This window comes from Mastacembelus armatus, chromosome 17, assembly GCF_900324485.2.
Source record: "Mastacembelus armatus chromosome 17, fMasArm1.2, whole genome shotgun sequence".
Lineage (NCBI taxonomy): Eukaryota > Metazoa > Chordata > Actinopteri > Synbranchiformes > Mastacembelidae > Mastacembelus > Mastacembelus armatus.
Window position 1 is genome coordinate 20382729 of NC_046649.1, and position 18614 is coordinate 20401342.

Below are 18614 nucleotides of genomic sequence, written 5' to 3' on the forward strand. Positions count from 1 at the left end.
TCTGAGACTGTAGTCACGTGGACAGGTGAAGCTGTCAAAGGTGGTTTCTCCAGGTAAAGTGCAGCTATGTACACACTGCGCACCATATATTGAACCATTTTTGCTGTTTGAGGTATTTTAATGTATTTTAACTCAAGTTTCAAGCAGCCATGGGCTTCAATTCCATCTTGCACTGACATTTTTTTTTTTAACCTAAGTATGGTTACAATTTTAAATTAGTCTGTTTCATAACATAAATATTTAGATATTAAATTAGTTTAAGCCAAACAAGACAAATAATGCTGATATTAACAATAACCAGTGTAAAGTCAGTGTGCGGTTTTCTGGTGGGACTTTAGAGTGCAGCGCCGGGTGAAGCACTTCCCGCACAGCGAGCACTCGTGGGGCTTCTCCCCGCTGTGGACCACCGCGTGGCGGATCAGGTTGCACTGCTTGGTGAAGCTCCGTCCGCACTGCAGGCAGCTGAACGGCTTCTCCCCCGTGTGACTCCTCAGGTGCTCTTTGAGCTGACAGAACCTCATGAAGTTTTTCTCGCAGTACGTGCAGCTGAACCGCTTCTCGCCTATGCCGGACCTCCAAGGGGTCCTCATCCTCCTCACCAGGCATAAGTTGCTATGGCTGGGTCCACAGACGGCAGAGGCCGGTGGATTTGGCTCCATGAAATCCTCATCTGCGTTACTTGCATGGGGTGCAGTGGCTGTGTACTGTGGTTGCTGAAGAATCGAGCTTTGGTCCATGGAGTTAATCTGAGATATGCTGCTGTGTCCTTCATCTGGTTGTGGTCTCATACATCCAAAGGTTCTGGCTTGTTTTTTCATTTGTGCCGTGCTCACCACAGCTGTTTTCCCTGCTGAGTGATTTCTGGGCACCATGTCCTGCAAATCCAAGCCGCTTTGAGGTGTAAACACCGTGGGAATCTGCTCAAACTGTTGCCCAGCACATGAGAAATTTAAACCACTAGCATCTCTACAGTGCCACAGCTGACCGTCACCTTCCTCAGTCACATATCTGTGGTCTGAATCAAAGGGAGCTGAGTTCTCATCAGCCTCTTCCTCTTTCTCACGTTTCACTGTGATTTCTCTCTCGTTTTGGTTTCTGTCTCGCTCTGGAAATCCGCTATAGCCGTCTGCTGGGTAAAGCAGAGCTTCACGTTTGGCTGGGTCCTCAGCCGAGCGGTAATGGTCCACAAAGGTGTCAGTCTGGGCGGACTGTGAGGCCTTGAAACATGATGACATCTCAGCTCCAGATACTAAAGGAAACACAGGAACCACACAGAATGCTCAAGTAGATGTTTTCAAGCTCCAGGTCTAACAAATCGCTCCTCAAATCCTTTAATATATCATTTTCTGTCACTAAGGAGCGATTCAGAAAGTCATTTACATAAACAGACAATATACATTTTTTGAGTTGAGGTAAAATTGTGAGAAACTCAACCTAAAAGGGCTCGGTAGAAAAGATTCAGTAAGCACCCATCAAACTGCAACCCTAACCCTCAGGCCCATACCAAAAGAGGACCATCCATTTCAAAGCAAACACAGACCCGACACCGACAAAAGAGAAACTGGAGCAGAACCTGAACTGACCCTCAGGAGACGACACACAATTCAAACAACCTGCAGTGAATTTTACCAGAATTTGTTTGGCTCTAGTGGTTCAAACAGACCCGAGTTATGACAAAAAAACCAAACAGCTGTTTCATTTGTGTCTTTATCTCTCACCAAGTGATCGTGGCTCATTATGGGTCCCAGCAACAGTGATACACAGAGTTTGTGTTGCTGTCGGGGTCAGTGGTGATGGTACCTGCTGCAAATGGACACATTTAAAAAGTGTGTGTGTGTGTGTGTGTGTGTGTACGCACCTGGTTTATCCTCTGGGTTGTTCTTCCACGTGTCGTCCTCTGCACACTCCTCTTTGATCAGGATGTGTTCAGCTTCATTATCGGGCTTCATGTCTTCACACTGCAACACCAGGCTGAACGTTAAAACTCAAATAAGACCATGTGGTTATTAAATGAATGAATGAATCAAAAATCCATTCATCACTTCATTTGTTTACCAAGCAACACTGGCAAACATCTGCTGGAATGGGAGGATTTACTTCTTTACCCTCTAATGTGGTCCGAAGCAGGGATAGCCAACCCTGTTCCTGCTTCTTTTCCAGCTATCCCTGTCCTACCCATTGCTGATTACCTGGACCAGGTGTGTTCAGCCAGTCAGAAGCTGGAAGGACAAGGGTGGTTGGAAAACATGCAGGACAGCAGCTCTGGACCAGCAGGGTTGGCTATCCCTGTTTAGATTTGGATTTTGGACTGTTGGTTGCTCTGCACCTATAATGAGCAATGTCTTTATCATTTTATAATTAAATGATCAACTGATTAATCAAAAACGTAGGTTAACAAATGTAGGCTGTGATGTTCACACCTGCTGGGGTTGATTTTGAGTCTCTGTATCCCAGACTGTGCTGGGCCTCCCTTTGTCCAAAACTATTTGGACTAAAGACGAGAATCTCTGGCCTTTTGGAGGATCAAGCACTGAGGAAGGACAAAAACCACGTTTTAAAAGCAGAAGCAGCAAATAGTCCCTGACAGATAGATGCATCCCGTGGGCGTCCTCACCTCTCCTCCTGGCTCTCACCCTGGTCCTCCTCAGCTCTGCCTCCATGGCCTCACATTTCCTCTTCAGCAGGTCGATGTCCCGCCGGCTCCGGCTCACCTCCAGCCGGAGCACCGCGCAGCTGGCGTCCACACGCCGGTTAATCTCCGCCACGGCCGCCCGGGCCAGGAGCTCCATGACGGACATCACCTGGCTCTGGAAGCTGCAGTTCTCCATCTTGCACCAAATGCACTTCCTTATTCAGACACGAATAAATATATCCACCTGCACAGACGGACTTAAACTGGTGGTCGGAGGTTATTGAGTGTGTGCTGATGAAAAAAGAGAGAGGGGCGCTCGATTTTATTACCACCACGGTTTGTGCGGGCGGTTTCACTCACTCGCCATCTCCCAATTTACACTTTTTTTTTTAAAGTATCGCACTTTAGAAAATGTTTGTGATTTTTTTTTAGCATTAGCAGCGTTATTAGTTCAGTGGCACTCCCGCCATTAAGGGACACTCAGAAATATAAAACGAGGTTACCAATAGTCTCCACAGGTGACGTCTATTACCGTAAATATTTGATTGTATGCGCACTGTGACCCTCAATTGACCAAAAATGTTTGAACATTTCAAATTTATATTATTTATATTATATTTATATTATTATATTTAATATTTAATACCACCTTATAATTCTCCATCAATAAAGATATCTTTTATATTGTTTAATTTCTATTTGTATACTTCCAATTATTCTGTTTAAACACAAATATCCACTTATTACCATGTACATTAATAAACACATACATATATCACCTTACAACTACATTATCATGTGTCCTAAACAATTTATTAACTTTCTATACCTTTTATGAATGCTAAATGTTTTATTAGCAGTACCTTGTGGTACTTGGTGTTACAATGCCAGGAAAACGTTGAATAATCTGTGGACACTTGTATTATTTATGTTGACTACTTTGTGGTAGCTTTGTGTCTGACGTGATGCGAGTAGTACAAAATGGCAGTTTGAAGCATGCAGTAGTACTTTGTGTCACAGTGCAGTGAATGGTTCTGCTGAGTCCTTGTTGTACTTTGTGTTTTGCTGTGAGAGACTGTGTTATAATTTGTGGTACTTTTGTGGTTCTGTGTAATTTTTTAGTGTTTAGTAATGACGTGTAGCATCTACATACAATAATACAGACACAGTCAAAACAAATGTACCAAGCATATTTTCTTCTGTAGTCCAATTGGTCTTGTAGCTACATTTACAATCCATTCCTGTCAGAATTAATTACATGTGGAACTTGACCTGCACTGAGACAAATACAGTTCATAAAGGGAAATAGATGAAGTGCAAAGATACACAAAACTGATTTCCCTACTCAATCAGCAAAGCTGGAGGAACTGTGCTGTGAGCTGCATACAGAAAGAAAGCACAAGAGAGGACAGAGACTCAGGAAGTTAACAGGGGAAGTTTAGTGGTTTCTTGCGTCATCATTTGTGCTGCTTCTTGCGTGCCGATGCAGAGTGAAGGTAGGAACACTAGTATTCAGTTTTTAACTTGTTTATTTTCTCATGTTTGTATGCTGAACCTCTTTCCAAAAAGTGAGCAGAGAGGGAGAGATGTTGGACAGGAGGAGAACAGTGGCAGGTGTCAGGAGGATGGAGGCCATGGGGTTTGAGTTTCAGTGTCTCTTTGAGTCTATATGTTCAGGGTTAAACAGTAGTCGACTTCCGCTGCGATGAAAAACGAGCTGTGATGGCCGTGGCATGCGGGCAGGGCGGACATACTGTCCCTATAATGACATTTCTCCACAGGCTGGAGCTGAGATTGCAGATTTAGGTGGGTCCACCAGCCCATAGAGATATTATGATGTGATACAGTAAAACCTTCATGATCTGACTTCAGTGAATAGGAGAAGTTCAGAGATAAGGGTGTGGCCTTCCATTCGAAAATAAATTGCGTGCATCACGGGGAAGTAGAGTGCACATATGCACACTGAGCATTCACTGCTGTTTGTTGTTTGATTATGGGGGAGATTCTGCTCTGCAAATTGAAGCTGCTTTTTGAGCAATGAAATTTTTTTTCTGCTTCTGCAGGTTTGAAGACTAACCAAGTATGTCCTAACCGTCCGGCTTTAACTCCAGTGCAGCAGAACTTACAGAGGAAGCAACGTGCACCCAACAACATGCACTGAAGCAAAGGAAACAGCGGCAGCAGCACAGTCAGATTTCTGAAATGTACAACACCTTTGCAAAGTCACATTAACCCACTTGGTCAACACATCCAGCAGCCCCTCAGGCAGCCAGAGACCCAGTCTGACTGTCACAAACTGAGCAGATCGGGCCGGGCTGAATGTGAGCTGAGAACAGTAGACAGGAAGAGATGAGGAGAGTCCGGAGAAAAGGAGGGAACAAAGAGAAGGTGTTTGGATGTGATCTGCTCGAGCACCTGACTACGTCCTGTCAAGAGAGTAAGTGAACAGCCCTCCTGCACTGCTTTCTGTCCTGCAGACTGATTATTCTGTTTTCCTGTTGACTCCCATTACAACACTCTGTATATCCTGATTAATGTGGTAGAATAATGCATTTTGAGCATCCTCTGTAAAGAATATAACAATTGTTTTAACAGCTTCTCTTTCCTCAGATATTTTTTCTTATTCTGCCAGTAAACATTCACACAGATGTACAGCCAAGAAAAGACTTGTGCTTTTTTAAAGTACATGCTCACTATTTCTTTAGGACCCATTAACCACACCACATCTATTCAGTTGCTTAAAAGAATAACTCTGGGTCATTTTCTATTGTGAGCGTTGTGAGATACTAGTTCATGTTCTAATATTATTTTCCTTCTTTAAAGAGTCCATGTTGTATTCAACAGTCTATCCTGCCATTTCATGTCACTTAAGAGGATTCAACTTTTGCTTTGCCATTTCCCTTTAAATAGGAACAAGGCTAAGAGACTGCTGATATGCTGATGTTTAGTAGGGATGAAGTTCAGCATACTTTTATTTTTATATTTGTTTACTTTATTAGGTTTATATTTCAGCGACTATGTGCAACAAGTCACAAAAATCATCAGGTATAATCTACGATCACATGCTTATGACCTTATTTTCATTCGGTACTAACACTCCACACTAGGGACATTTTAAATGATAATACAACATGTTTATTTAACTGTATATCAAAGATCCAGAAACACAGAAACAAAACAAACCATGCATATTCATACTAAATTTTTTAGAAATTGAACAGTTGCATATGAATCATTCAGGCCATTGATTCACTGTCTCCTGCAGTTCCTCATGTCTTGCGATGCTGCAGTGAATTTGTTGAGCAACATGGGGTCGTGGATGGAATCTACAGGCTGTCTGGAGTTTCGTCCAACATACAGAAACTAAGGTAAGTTGTGTCTGTGTCTCCCTGTGATCCTGCGTCTCTCAGTATATACTCCACTGAGCTTCAATTGGGTTAGTTTGTTATATTCCTCTAAAGTGCATTTCTTTTTGCCTCCAACCAGGAATGAGTTCGAGAATGACGGGACCCCAGACCTGAACAAGGATGTGTACCTGCAGGACATCCACTGTGTCAGCTCCCTGTGTAAAGCTTATTTCAGGGAGTTGCCAAACCCTCTGCTCACATACCAGCTCTACGACAAGTTTGCTGTGAGTAGCTCAGACACACAAACGGTTCACACCATTTCCCATCTCGTATGTGTGTTCATAGAGTATAGCGGGCTGATCACAGAGGAATAAAGTACATCACCTGCAAAAAGTGGAATATAGTAATTTAGGTCACAAAATATACTAGTGGAGAAAATAAGGTCATATGAACCAAAAATAAACAATCTCATCTCATCTCATCTTATCTTATAGGAAGCTGTGGCCATCCAGTTGGAGGAGGAGAGGCTGGTAAAGATCAGAGATGTGCTGAAAGAACTACCATCTCTACATTACAGGTGAGTCTTGTGTTGTTCTCATTAAGTTGTTAAATTTAATTAAAGCTGCATACAAAACATTTCAATTGCCCTTGAGGAAACTGGTGATAGTCTTTTTTAATCTCTTTTTACCTGTGCAAATTAGAGGCAAACAATAAGTAGCTAACTGGTGAAAATAGTGGCATATTTAGCAGTTACAGTAGATTTTTTTACCTGAGTGTTGGAGGAGACCAAAAATGGAGAGAAAAGGCAGTAAATATTGGGCCAATGTTCAACAGGTGTTCAGAAATAAATGCCACATTGATGATGGATCTCTAAAGAAGGTTTGCTGTATAGACATGAAAGGTGTTCATGTGACAGTGTTGTGTTCACAGCCTGTTTCTGTAAAGAAAAAACCTTATTGTTATTATTACTCTTTCTGTCCTTTCCATCAGGACTCTGGAGTTTCTGATGCGTCATCTTGTCAGAATGGCCTCATATTCCTCAGAGACCAACATGCACTCCAGGAACCTGGCAATTGTCTGGGCTCCCAATCTGCTCAGGTTAGTTTGTGTTGTATGTGTTGTTCAGCTGTGCTGACGTGCCTTTGAGTTATACAGTACAGTCTGCTTCAATGCTGCTGCACAATACCGCATGTGGTGCATGTGGCAAGATTGATTTCTTATTATTGTGTGTAATTAATAAGCATTCATCATCTTAAAGGTCAAAGGACATTGAAGCATCTGGGTTTAATGGTACTGCAGCTTTCATGGAGGTCAGGGTTCAGTCCATTGTAGTGGAGTTCATCCTCACACACGTGCCTCAGCTGTTTCCTGAACAAGGTTAGAACACACACACACACACACACATACGCACACACACACACACCCACAGACACGCATAAACACACACACACACAAGCACACACACACACACACACACACACACACACCCACAGACACGCATAAACACACACACACACACACACACACAGACACGCATAAACACACACACACACACACACACACACACACACACACACGCATAAACACACACACACACACACACACACACACACACACACACACCCACAGACACGCATAAACACACACACACACACACTAACCTCTGCCTCATCTCTTCAGGTGCGTCAAACGAGCGAAGGAAGTCCCTCCCCTCGCCATCAGCAGTGTCCAATCAGGAGGAAGTGTTTTTCAAGCCTGTTCCCACTGCAGCTGTCATCAACTATGGGAACATCAGTCCAGGAGACGGGCCTTTACCCATAAGACCTTACCACTCTATAATTGAAGGCACGGATAAGTGAGTACCTATTTGTTTATCGTTACATTTCAAATGTAGATTTACACTTTACCATGAACAAAGAAAAAAACTCACCAGGCTTTGTGTAAAGGCATTATAATCACGTTTAAGACGTACTGTGTTGTGTTTAAACTATATTATGAGAATATACAACCACATCCATGTAAATGTCTGTTTTGTTCATCTCAGGAGGAAAGGATCTCTGAAGGGAAGAAAGTGGATGTCAATCTTTAACATCGGAGGACGATTCCCTGACCCACGGCGACGGCACAAACACTCAGCCAAAGGTACAAACTCATGAAAATCACTTATAGTAAATACACTTTCCTGTAACATATCTACTGCTAACCATCTAATACACAAAGGAAGATTTTCCACTGTTCAGACTAAGGAGGAAATTTAAAACCGAGGATTTTTATTTCAGAGAAAGGCGAAGCTGCATTGAGACCTGCAAGAAGCATGGATTCCCTCAGCACCCCATCATTTCCAAATGAAGGTTCTGCTCTTTTCACACACAATCACTCAAACTGATTCAGGTTCAAGATTAAAAAACAAAACAAAACACCATAAGCATTTTCTCCATTAAAAAAAAAAACAATTACAATGTTCTACATTTTTTATTGTCCTGTGGGGCAAACACAGGAGTCTGGGCAATCTGGGCTTTATTAAAAGGACCACTTTCACTACAATTAAACAACAAAACAATAAAAATAAACTAATACTAAATATATACAATATACTACAACCCAGAGTATATAAAGTACTAATAGGTGTGTTTGAACACGAAGAAAGTTGTGGTTGTAGGTTTGTTATACACAGTTAAAACTCCAAATTAATGAATTTGACTGTAGTTTCTTTCTGGTGAAATTACTGAAAATTCACTGAATCACCAGCAGAACATGCAAATTCAAAAAAGGGTTTGCAGATGAAATCCTGAGACAGGTTCAGCTACAGATTCTCAGTTTAAAAAGCAGAACTTATCTGTCTGTTTTGTTGCAGGTTCCAGACGTCCAGCTCAGCGTCCTCCATCCACCAACATGTCTTCTCCAGTCATTCCCTCCTCCCAGTCTGGCTCAGAAGTCACAGTGTCTGCCGGTGTGATAGGTGGGAGTGAATATGCTGTGACGTACCGCAGAGGAACAGGGCTAGTAAGCGGGGGGGCAGGGACCCAGGGCACCTACACTGCTCTGGACCCTGATGGTTTGGGAACCGCAGGTGAGTCCCTCCACTCCAGATCCCCAGGACTCTCCACTAAAGCGGGACGAAGGGCAGCCATGCACATCACAGGGCCCACCATAGTTACTGTGCCACTACATATCACATCGAACCTGGCATTAGGGGTGCTGCAAGGGGGCGGGGGCGACAGGGTAATTCACCGTGGCAGGGATAAGGATGGAGGCGACAGGGGGGAAAGTAAGGAGGGAGTAGAGAAGGTGCAGAGGAAAGAAAGCAGTGGAATGGAGGGGAAGGTGGAGGAAGGCAGTACGACTGACAAAGAAGACAAAGCTCAGAGGAGAAAAGATAGTAAAGAAGTTGTGGCTGTGGATGGAAATACAGTGGTAGCAGAGGGTGTTGAGGAGGAAAAGGATGATGGAGAAAAGGAGGTGGAGAAGGAGAAAGAGGAGGTGAGAGAAGATTGTACACAGGAGCCTGAGCTGCAGATGGTTGATGTGTCCAGAGAGCAGCAAGCTGAAAGCATCAGCTCCAGCACCAATCCTGAAGTTACTGAAGATGATGATGAAGATGCTAACAGCAGTGAATACATAGGTAATTTCAACTGATTCATAACCACGACCAACTTTATTGTTTGATTATGTTCATTGAAACATTATTGTGTTCATCAATTGAATGTTGGAGCTGGTAAATTATTAACTACCATATATATTTATAGTTTAAGATACTTTACATACTGCTGGGTAGCTTGTGAAATTCCTACCAGGGATAAATAGATTCTAATGATTATACTGTTTTATATATGTGATTCAAAAGTTCTAAAATGATTGTGCTATAAACCCTGTAGATGTGTTTGGGCCACACTTTGTGTGGCCGTGTTAGTTTCATTCAAACTGCCGCAGCCTCCAGTTCAACCCCACAGAACTACTAGTGTTGCTGTTGACTCTTGGTCTTGTTACTTAATTGTGCAAAATCTTTGAGATTTTTCTGTTGCACCATATAAAGGTTACTAACATTAGCTCCTCTCTAAACTTGGCCTGTAATTCATTCACAGAAATGAAACTGGCGAAACCGGCTGGTGATAAATTTGAGGCCTCTGACATCCTCAACTCCACCGAGGTGGAGGGGGACGACCAGGGGCTGTCTGGCTACGTTGAAGATAACTTTGATTTCCTGGACCAGATGGACTGCAGCGTGTTGGACCACATGGACTGCAGCATCTCTTACCCGGTGAGTCTTGCTTTACTGTATCTGTACCAATTTGAACAGAAAATAACAGAAGAACATACTGTAATGAATTGGATAAATGCTGACCCAATCATTGCTGTGTGTTTTTTGTCCTCCAGCCCTCACACGGTCTTTGTCTTTTTAGATTCTTCCTGATAAAACCTGTATAAAATTGTCTGCTCTCCTTTCCACTTTCTGTCCCTCTTTACCCCACAGAAGAATGAGTTCTCTGTTGAACCTCCGGGTCACTTGGATGATGAGTATGAGGTCATGGTGCAAGCTCAAAATTTGCATCATCCTGTAATGGAACTAGAGGCGTACCTGCAGCCAGGTTCTGAAATGTACAGCCAGAGTCCGACCGAGTTAAAACCACACAGACCGCTCAGCCTCGACCTACAAACCCGACACACTAAATCCCTCAGCTTGCCTCACATGACCTCACCTGTCCTTGGACCGGAGGAGTTTTGCTCTGAAGAGGAAATCAGTGATGATAATGATTACAGTAGTGAAGAAGATGAGGACATGTTCTTCCAAAGTCTACCCCCTGATTTCTTCTTAAACAACTTATCTGGGTTTGAAGAAGACACTGATACACAAGAAGGTTGCACTGATCCTGTGGATCAGTCAAAGGGCTCGGGGGAAAGAGAGCTGGACATGTTGCACTCTGAAGAACCTGCTGCTGGAGATCAGGAGCAGGAAGAAGTGAAAGATGGAGAAGATGGAGTGGATGGAAAACAGATAATGACTGAGGAAGAGGAAGCAGCACCTGATGAGGAAGGAGACCAACCAGAAAAACATGTGCAAAGGTGAAGCTGACTCCTATTTTACATTTGTGCATATATCATGTCAATATCCAACAGTGTAAAATATGTGGAAGAAACTTGTTATTGGTTGAATTCATAACATTAACTGTCATTATGCAAATGTATTTCTGTCCATCCCAGGCTCTAAAGGAGTGGTTTTCACCCAGACTGCACCTTTTCTTTACAACTGCACCAATCTATAGTTTATAGTAATTATACATCACATTACTATGTATAATGTTAAACATGTCACAGAGTCGTTTAGCACCTTTAGGCCCAGCACTCTTATCAGTGTCATTTCCAGCTGCAGCAGACAGAGGTTTCCTGTAAGCGGGCTCTCGTAAATAAAAGCTTTTGGCATTAGAGTAATTTAAGAGATGGTTTCATGAGAGATCAGGAGCAAGAATTAAGATTAGAAAAACAAGACAGAACAAATATAAAATAATTAGAACTCATTTTGAATCCCAGGAAGCTCATTGGAAGAAATATCAAACAAACTCCCAAATAATATAAAATCAAATTTATAAAAAAAACATTTTCTTCACACTCTCATAAATGGACCATCTTCCTCAAACCAACACAGTTAACAAATAAACCTTTGTCCAAGTAAAAGCACTGAGATGTTATATGACCAAGACCCTAATCATCATCTTCAATATGTCTTCACTGTTTCTGTGGGTCATCCTTTTGCAGCAGAGCAGCAGTGGAAGATCTCAGTGAGGTGGAAGATGCTCAGAGTGACAAAGAAAACCCTCCTGAGTTTCCATTGCCAGAAGATGAGGACACCGATGACTCTGGCACTGTGGCTGACACAAACGCTGAGGAGGAGGACGAGGTTGATAATCCTCATACTGTTTATTCACCTAGTGCCACACAGGAGGCTGGTGATGATCTATTACAGGAGCCCAGAGACTTTTCTGTAGAGTCAACAGAACATCCCAAAAGCTGCGTTGGAGAGGATACAGAAGAGAAGGACCGTGATGAGGAAGACAGGCAGGCACACACAGAAACAGGCCAAGAAGAGGCTCTGGAAATAAAGGAAAATGATGAGAACATGTTGGGGGAATCCACAGGGGAAAGCAGTGAAGGAATTCTGGACGACAAACATGAAGAACAGTCACATGACAGTGGCAAAGAGCAAGATAGTGCAGGTTCTGGGAAGAGCAGTGAAATTTGGGATGAGATTGAGGAAGTTATATGTGAAGTGATAGAGGACGAGGAGAGTGAGCAGGCTGAGAGGGAGGCTGCTGCTGAGCATAGACATGTAGAAACAGTTGGGGAGGATAAAGAGCAGAGATCCACAGTGTCAGAAGAGAAAACAGCGGAAGTGGATGAAAGACGGACAAAAAAGACAGATTGTAGTATAGAGGTAGAGGCGGAATCAATGGAGACGACTGAGGTAAAGCTCAAAGACCCAGACAGTCAGAAGGAGTTTGAGGAAAAAGAGACTTGCTTTCCAAAAACAAATGAACAAGAGGCAGCTCAAGGTAAGAATGACTTCAATGAAGAAGCACAGCGTCACGACAGAGATGAAGCAGTTTCAAAAAATCAAGAAAAAGAGAACAATGACAAAGAGAGAGGTGACAAGCAACTTAGAACAACACCAAGTGGAGATAAACAACTAAAAGAGGACAAGTCTGAAATAAAGACACTGCAAAAGGGCAGGAAGTGTGAGAAGAGCGACAGCAGCCGAGGAGGAGTAGGAAGGAAGTTGGTCATCACCAAGAACCCGAAGTTTTACCAAGTAAAAGCGGTGCCAGTCGTGCCTCCCAAGCCTCAACACTGCAAATTCACCGCCCTGACGCTCCGACAGCAGCAGCAGCAGCAGCAGAGAGAGAGAAGCCACAGCCACAGTGACAGGGGGAGGGAAAACCTGCTGAAAGTCCTCACAGAGCAGGACAGAGTCTGTGCAGGGGAACATGGGAGAGACGGAGGGGAGAAAGACAGGGAGAGGAGGTGGGATGTGGATGAAGGTGCCGCGAGGGACTCGAGCAGAAACAGCCCCCTCAGCATGTGTTTTGATGAGGCTGTTGCCATAGCAACCATGCGGCGTGAAAAGGAGAAGGAGAGCCAGAGGGATTGGGGAAGTGAAGGACAGTGAGGATTTTTTTTTTTTTAATCTGTACAGTCAATTGTCTGTACAAACTATTTTTCTACATGTAGCATAAGAGCTGTATTTTTCAGTGACCAGTGGTTTTGTTTCAGTATAACAGCAGCAGTATTATCTAATGTCTAATGCTACTAAATATGTTAGGTGTTATATAACAACTCATGATGTGGAGCCAGGAATCTAATAGGTTATTATAATATTTTGGGAAGGAAGAGTTTTTCCCTCTTTGTTAAACAAAGAACAATAGAGAGCTGACAGTAAAATGAGGAGAAAAGGATGCAACAAAGGTTCCCAACTAGAATTAAACTGGGGATGTTGCAATTACAGTACAGTAGATTGTCTTAAAGTCTAAGACTACAAGAACACCAACACGTCAGAAACAGCAGAAAAAGAATAAATAGCTGCAGTTCCTGATATTAAGTTAAATCAAACCTAGAAAGTCAAAGCAAACAAAGTGAGGTGAGATTAAAGGTCAAGTCCTAATGAAACATGTTGATGATGAAATATTTGACCTGCCGTCTGGATAAACTGTTTTTTTCATCCATCCCTATTTAGGGTCACAGAAACCTGCTGGAGCCTATCCCAGCTCTCTTCTGTCTGCACTAGTTGCTTATAATACAAACTTCAAGTTTTACAATAATTTATTATATATATATATATATATACACACATATATATATATATATATATAATATATTTTCATGCATACACACGCACATACATATATATGTAAGATCAGCAAGTATGTGGTTAAAAGGTGGATTTTAAAAGCAGTGATGATGATTGGAATACATCATTTAAAATCAATGCAGATTTAAAGTCAAAGTTTTTTGTATTAAATGAATAAAAGATGTTTCTTAGATTGTCTCTGGCCTTTATTTTTAATGTGAAGGGTGATGAAAAGGATAGGCTTGGAGAATGGAAGACCTTCCTAAAGATGGTGAATATCTCAGAAATGTTCACTTTGTGTTAGTTTAAGAGAATGATTAACTTACTTATTGTAATAAATCAAACTCCACAGTAACATGTTGTAAGGCATCGTCTTATGAAATGTTCCTCCTGTTGCTTGGTTTAGTCAATTTTTTATTAGAACATCTAAAAAGCAGCTCAGACATCTGGTGTTATACCTACAAATGTTTTACCGTCCTTCCTTGGATTATTGAAGGCTGTGACGCACGTTTATTAGAAGATTTACGCCCCTCGTTCTGACGTCACACATTCGCCAACTATTCCCGGAAGTAAACCAAAATAAAACAGCTGGATGGAGCATCGCGTCAGAGGCAGAAGCTCCAGCTGTTTGGGTTTTACGTTTACTTCTTATGAACAGTTTTCCCCCTCGCCAGCATGTCTTTCCCCTCCGCCTTTGGCACGCAGGTCGCAGCCATCATGGACGTCTTAGCCAAAGCTGCGGTCGCCGAAATAACGAAGCTGGTGGAGGACGGGACTGTGGTTCTGCGTCTGGAGATGTGCCGTAGGGCCAGTGAGATCCAGGAGCTCAAGAGAAGTTTGAATCTGATGGAGGCTGAGCTCTGCAAAGCTCAAGAAGCAGCCACGACCCGAGCCAGAGGGGGAAAGCCAGAACAAACAACAGGCGGGAACCACGTTTCCCCGAAACGTGAGTTAGGTGAGCTGAACATCTGGATCTGGATTTTCAGCCAAACCTCATTTACAGTCACATGTGTTTTGTAGATTTCTAATGACTTGTTGTGGCCTCCGCTTAAATGTGATTTAAAATAAAACATTTATAATAGAATCTAAAATCTCATATTAATCTGTGATATTACTTTTTTAAGTGAAAGTGACTTTGTGGCCAAGTATGTTGACCCATACTCGGAAATTGTGCTCTGCATTTAACCCACCCAAAGTGCGCACACACACACACACACACACACACAGCAGTGAACACACATCCGGAGCAGTGGGCAGCCATTGCTGCGGTTCCCGGGGAGCAGTTGAGGGTCCGGTGCCTTGCTCAAGGGTCTCACCTCAGTCGTGGTATTGAAGGTGGAGAGAGTGTTGATTTACACAATGATTTGGAGAAAAGCAAAACAACATGTAACCTGTTTGAATCAGTGACCAGAAAATGGTTAGTTAACTTAGTTTAGTGATTAATGCAAATGCAGCCCTGAGATTATTTTTATTAGCATCAAAATAAACTATTGTTTCAGTTAATCCTTTGATAATATAATAACATTTATTAGTAAATTCCCGTCATGGTTTCCTAAAGTCAAATTCCATAAATTGCTTGTTTTGTTCAAAACACAGACGCAAACACAAAGACATGAAGTTTTGTATCGCGGGAGACCACAAGAAGTCGACAGTCCAGACGTTTGAGGAAAATATTTATAAAAGTACATATTATATTATTATAATATAACATATTATAATATTTGACTTTTTATCTAAAAATGCCTATAGTTATTGATTGATCATCAAAATGAATACACATCAGTTTCTTGTTAAACGTTGACTCATTTGCTCTAAAATTTATTCACGTGAAAAATAGTAACTCAGAAAAAGATTTTTTTCGGTTGATAAATTAAGTGTGTAAGTGTGTTAAGTCCTTAAGAACATTAAATGAACCTTTAATGAAAAACTGTTAAAGTAGAACATTTCTCAATGAGAGGGGCAGTGGACATGTTTTAGATTAGGCAGTTAACCATGAGTGTTCAGAAACTATCCCACACTGTTCCACACATGGACACCTTCCTGTAACTAGACTAAGTAAATCTCCACAGGGTTGTACTGATCCTTGGTCTGTTGACTTACATTTGCATTTTTATAGTCAAATTCACGTGTACCTACAATTTCCTTTGTTTTAGCTCCCGGTGGAAATGAAGCTGAGCAAATACGGGCAGTTTACCTTGAACCGGAGTCTGCTGATTCACTGTACGAGCCTCAGCATGGAGGAGAGGACTGCCATGAGACGATGACAGTGGTGAAACATGAGCCAGCAGATGAGCCTGTAAACCAGCAAACAACAGACGGCACTGCTGCAGCAGCCTGTAACGACCTGATCTGGCCTCCTGCTGCTTGTAGCATGTTTGAGGTTCAGCAGCATATACAGCCTTTCCCCTCTCACACTGAGCCGTTTTCTGCTCACGTAAACACACAAAGCTCATATGACTCGTCTGTAACTGCAACAGGAGACATTACAGATGATTCCTTAGGCGTGCCGGTAAAAGTACAAGTAGAGATTCTGCCTGTGCGTACGGGAAGTTCCACCTCAGAGTCTGTTCATAATGAACATTTCAGACGTGTTTCCAGCCCTGCAGTCAGTCAGAGCCAGTGTTTGCAGTCCACTTTGCAACAAGCTGGGCCATCGCTCGCCCCTCTTCACCCACAGAGGCCCACAGCAGACACAGCAGAACACGTCTTGGGTAGAAGCAGCCTGAGATTAAAAAAGCTTATGAGTCAGAAAGTCTTCACCTGCTCTGTATGCAGCAAGAGTTTCGCTCGCTTGTCTCAGCTGGAGGCGCACAAGTCCACTCATCAGACCTTAAAACCTTTCAGGTGCCTTGAATGCGGCAAGTGTTTCACTCAGAAGACCCGGCTGAGGACGCACCAAAGCGTGCACACGGGAGAGAGACCGTTTAGGTGTAAAATCTGCGGGAAGATGTTTTCCAGGCAGGACAACTGCATGAGACACGAGCGGTTCCACAGTGGCCTGAAGCCCTACAGCTGTGGGCAGTGTGGCAAGAGCTTCACGGTGCTAAGTAACCTCAAAATACACCACGAGATTCACCTGCAAGGAAGATAATGCTCAGACACTGGAGGTCTCAGTGAATATTTGCACAAATGCTTATTTATCTTTTCAGTGTTTTCCAGCTTCAGTGATTTGAATGCAATAAAAATATACACCTTATATTTCAGGGGGCAAGGCAGGGAGACTTACACTGACAATGGGTGAGGAAACATTCAGTTATATTCATTGTTTGTTCAAACCACCTCTCACAGAACAGGTAATATTATATTGCATAAAATACATAATAATAGATTTTCAGTCAAAAATCTGTTCATGGATGCAATTAGCAGGTGTGAAGTCATTGTTTTAGCCAGTCCAACAAAATAAATACCTGACAGATAGATAGACCGTTACAGTTTGGGGTAATGAAATCCTAAAATTGCCATAATGGTCTAATTCACTTTCCATCAGGCATATTTTCATCTGCACAAGCATTTTCTCTTTATGAGGTGAGCTGGGTCTCTGCCCAGATGATGCTGATCCAGATTAAACAAAGTTTATTAGTACATGTGAAGCTTAAAGTCTATTTTCTCTGAGCAGTTACATCAATGCAGTCTGTGTGTAGTGCTACAGCAGTCTCAGACACTGTAATTACACATAATGATGATTCTGTTGAGAAGGTTACAGAGTCCCGGACCAGAAAGGTGCAGGTATCAGACCAGTACCCGGTATCAGTAGATATCCTGACTTCAGACCTATGATTCAATACTGGGAAGGAAATGTTGGATTCCAGTTTTGTTCATGACTTTACTCTGAGGTATTTCAGGGCATTGGACAGTTTCTTTAGACTTTATGATGCAGTTTTTTAAAAGGTTATCAACTCAACCACCAAATGTGCAGATTCAGACTGTGACTGACTTTTAACCCAAAACCACAAGTGGTGGCCATTTTGTTTTAGCTGTATGCTGAAGTGATGGTTTAATCATCACATTAAATGGGGCCAGTGAGTGTGAGCCAGTGCAGTCATTTATTGTTATATTTAAATTTGCAGTCAGTTTAAATCTCTGTAGACATTTGCTTTTATCACATTGAGTCTCATTTTCAGATGTTAGATGTCATATACATTTGTTTTCTTCCTTCCTTTATTCATTTCTTTAATTCACTTATGAGTTTTCCATATTAGGAATTAATGAGAAATTTAGCTGGTTTGTTCTTATAAAGTTTAACATCCACCCAATGCTTTTCAGTGATGGTCAGGGCTGTTCTTTAACTAGCAGTTCATTCTCAGGTAGACTTTGGATCATACTGTGTTTCTCTCTGACTGACCAGAATATGCTGATGTTTTTGTTACATATTCTTCTCTTTGTCTGAGCAGTATTGTTTAATGTTTGACAAAAGGGTTACTGGGTACTGCCTTTACCAAGAGCTACTTGTCACTCTTTGTACTTGTTAAGTTTAATAAATGAAAAGTACCATTTGAGTAAAAGTAAATATTTCAGTGGCTGTTCAGAAATTTAAAAAAATGTGCCCAAACCTTTAACCACTTATCATTTTCAGTGACATGTTTCTTTCCACGTTATTAAATGTTCTTCTTTATTCCATGTGGTACCGCGGTTCGACTGATTGCTGAGCGTTTTAAACTGTTGTGGTTTTGTTCTTTCAGCTTTAATTTTAAAATCGTCTTGCGGAAGTGCCCAGTTTTTACGGTAGTTGTGTCATCACGTCCGGGAAACGGGAATAAGCTGCTGCAAACGTTAAAGCCAACAACAAGCTGCACATACA

General features: G+C 42.1%; 3 protein-coding genes across 7 annotated transcripts; 2 read left to right on the forward strand and 1 right to left on the reverse strand.

Annotated features, from left to right (window-relative positions):
* Positions 1-292: 292 nt before the first annotated feature.
* Positions 293-2900, reverse strand: LOC113134568 (zinc finger protein 677). Its single transcript, XM_026314017.1, has 4 exons — positions 2615-2900; positions 2421-2530; positions 1859-1958; positions 293-1249 (listed from the first exon to the last, which is right to left on the reverse strand). The coding sequence occupies exons 1-4, from the start codon at positions 2826-2828 to the stop codon at positions 309-311; spliced, it is 1365 nt and encodes a 454-aa protein (XP_026169802.1). The 5' UTR covers positions 2829-2900; the 3' UTR covers positions 293-308.
* A 1112-nt stretch (positions 2901-4012) lies between these two features.
* On the forward strand, positions 4013-14007 carry LOC113134009 (rho GTPase-activating protein 30). 2 transcript variants are annotated; one of them, XM_026313172.1, is made up of 14 exons: positions 4013-4128; positions 4696-5069; positions 5898-6000; positions 6119-6263; positions 6474-6556; positions 6970-7077; positions 7238-7356; positions 7660-7834; positions 8024-8121; positions 8259-8330; positions 8834-9601; positions 10062-10237; positions 10451-11040; positions 11731-14007. In XM_026313172.1, exons 2-14 carry the CDS (start codon positions 4982-4984, stop codon positions 13136-13138), a joined length of 3933 nt encoding a protein of 1310 aa, XP_026168957.1. In that variant the 5' UTR covers positions 4013-4128; positions 4696-4981; the 3' UTR covers positions 13139-14007. The 2 variants fall into 2 exon arrangements, with proteins under 2 accessions (XP_026168957.1, XP_026168959.1); XM_026313174.1 differs by having other exon boundaries at positions 11734-14007.
* Positions 14008-14393: 386 nt separating this feature from the next.
* On the forward strand, positions 14394-18587 carry LOC117152737 (zinc finger protein 397-like). 4 transcript variants are annotated; one of them, XM_033325636.1, is made up of 4 exons: positions 14394-14771; positions 15970-16923; positions 17021-17053; positions 18496-18587. In XM_033325636.1, exons 1-2 carry the CDS (start codon positions 14492-14494, stop codon positions 16905-16907), a joined length of 1218 nt encoding a protein of 405 aa, XP_033181527.1. In that variant the 5' UTR covers positions 14394-14491; the 3' UTR covers positions 16908-16923; positions 17021-17053; positions 18496-18587. The 4 variants fall into 4 exon arrangements, with proteins under 4 accessions (XP_033181527.1, XP_033181526.1, XP_033181525.1 ...); XM_033325635.1 differs by lacking the exon at positions 18496-18587 and having other exon boundaries at positions 17021-18433; XM_033325634.1 differs by lacking the exon at positions 18496-18587 and having other exon boundaries at positions 15970-18433.
* Positions 18588-18614: the final 27 nt, after the last annotated feature.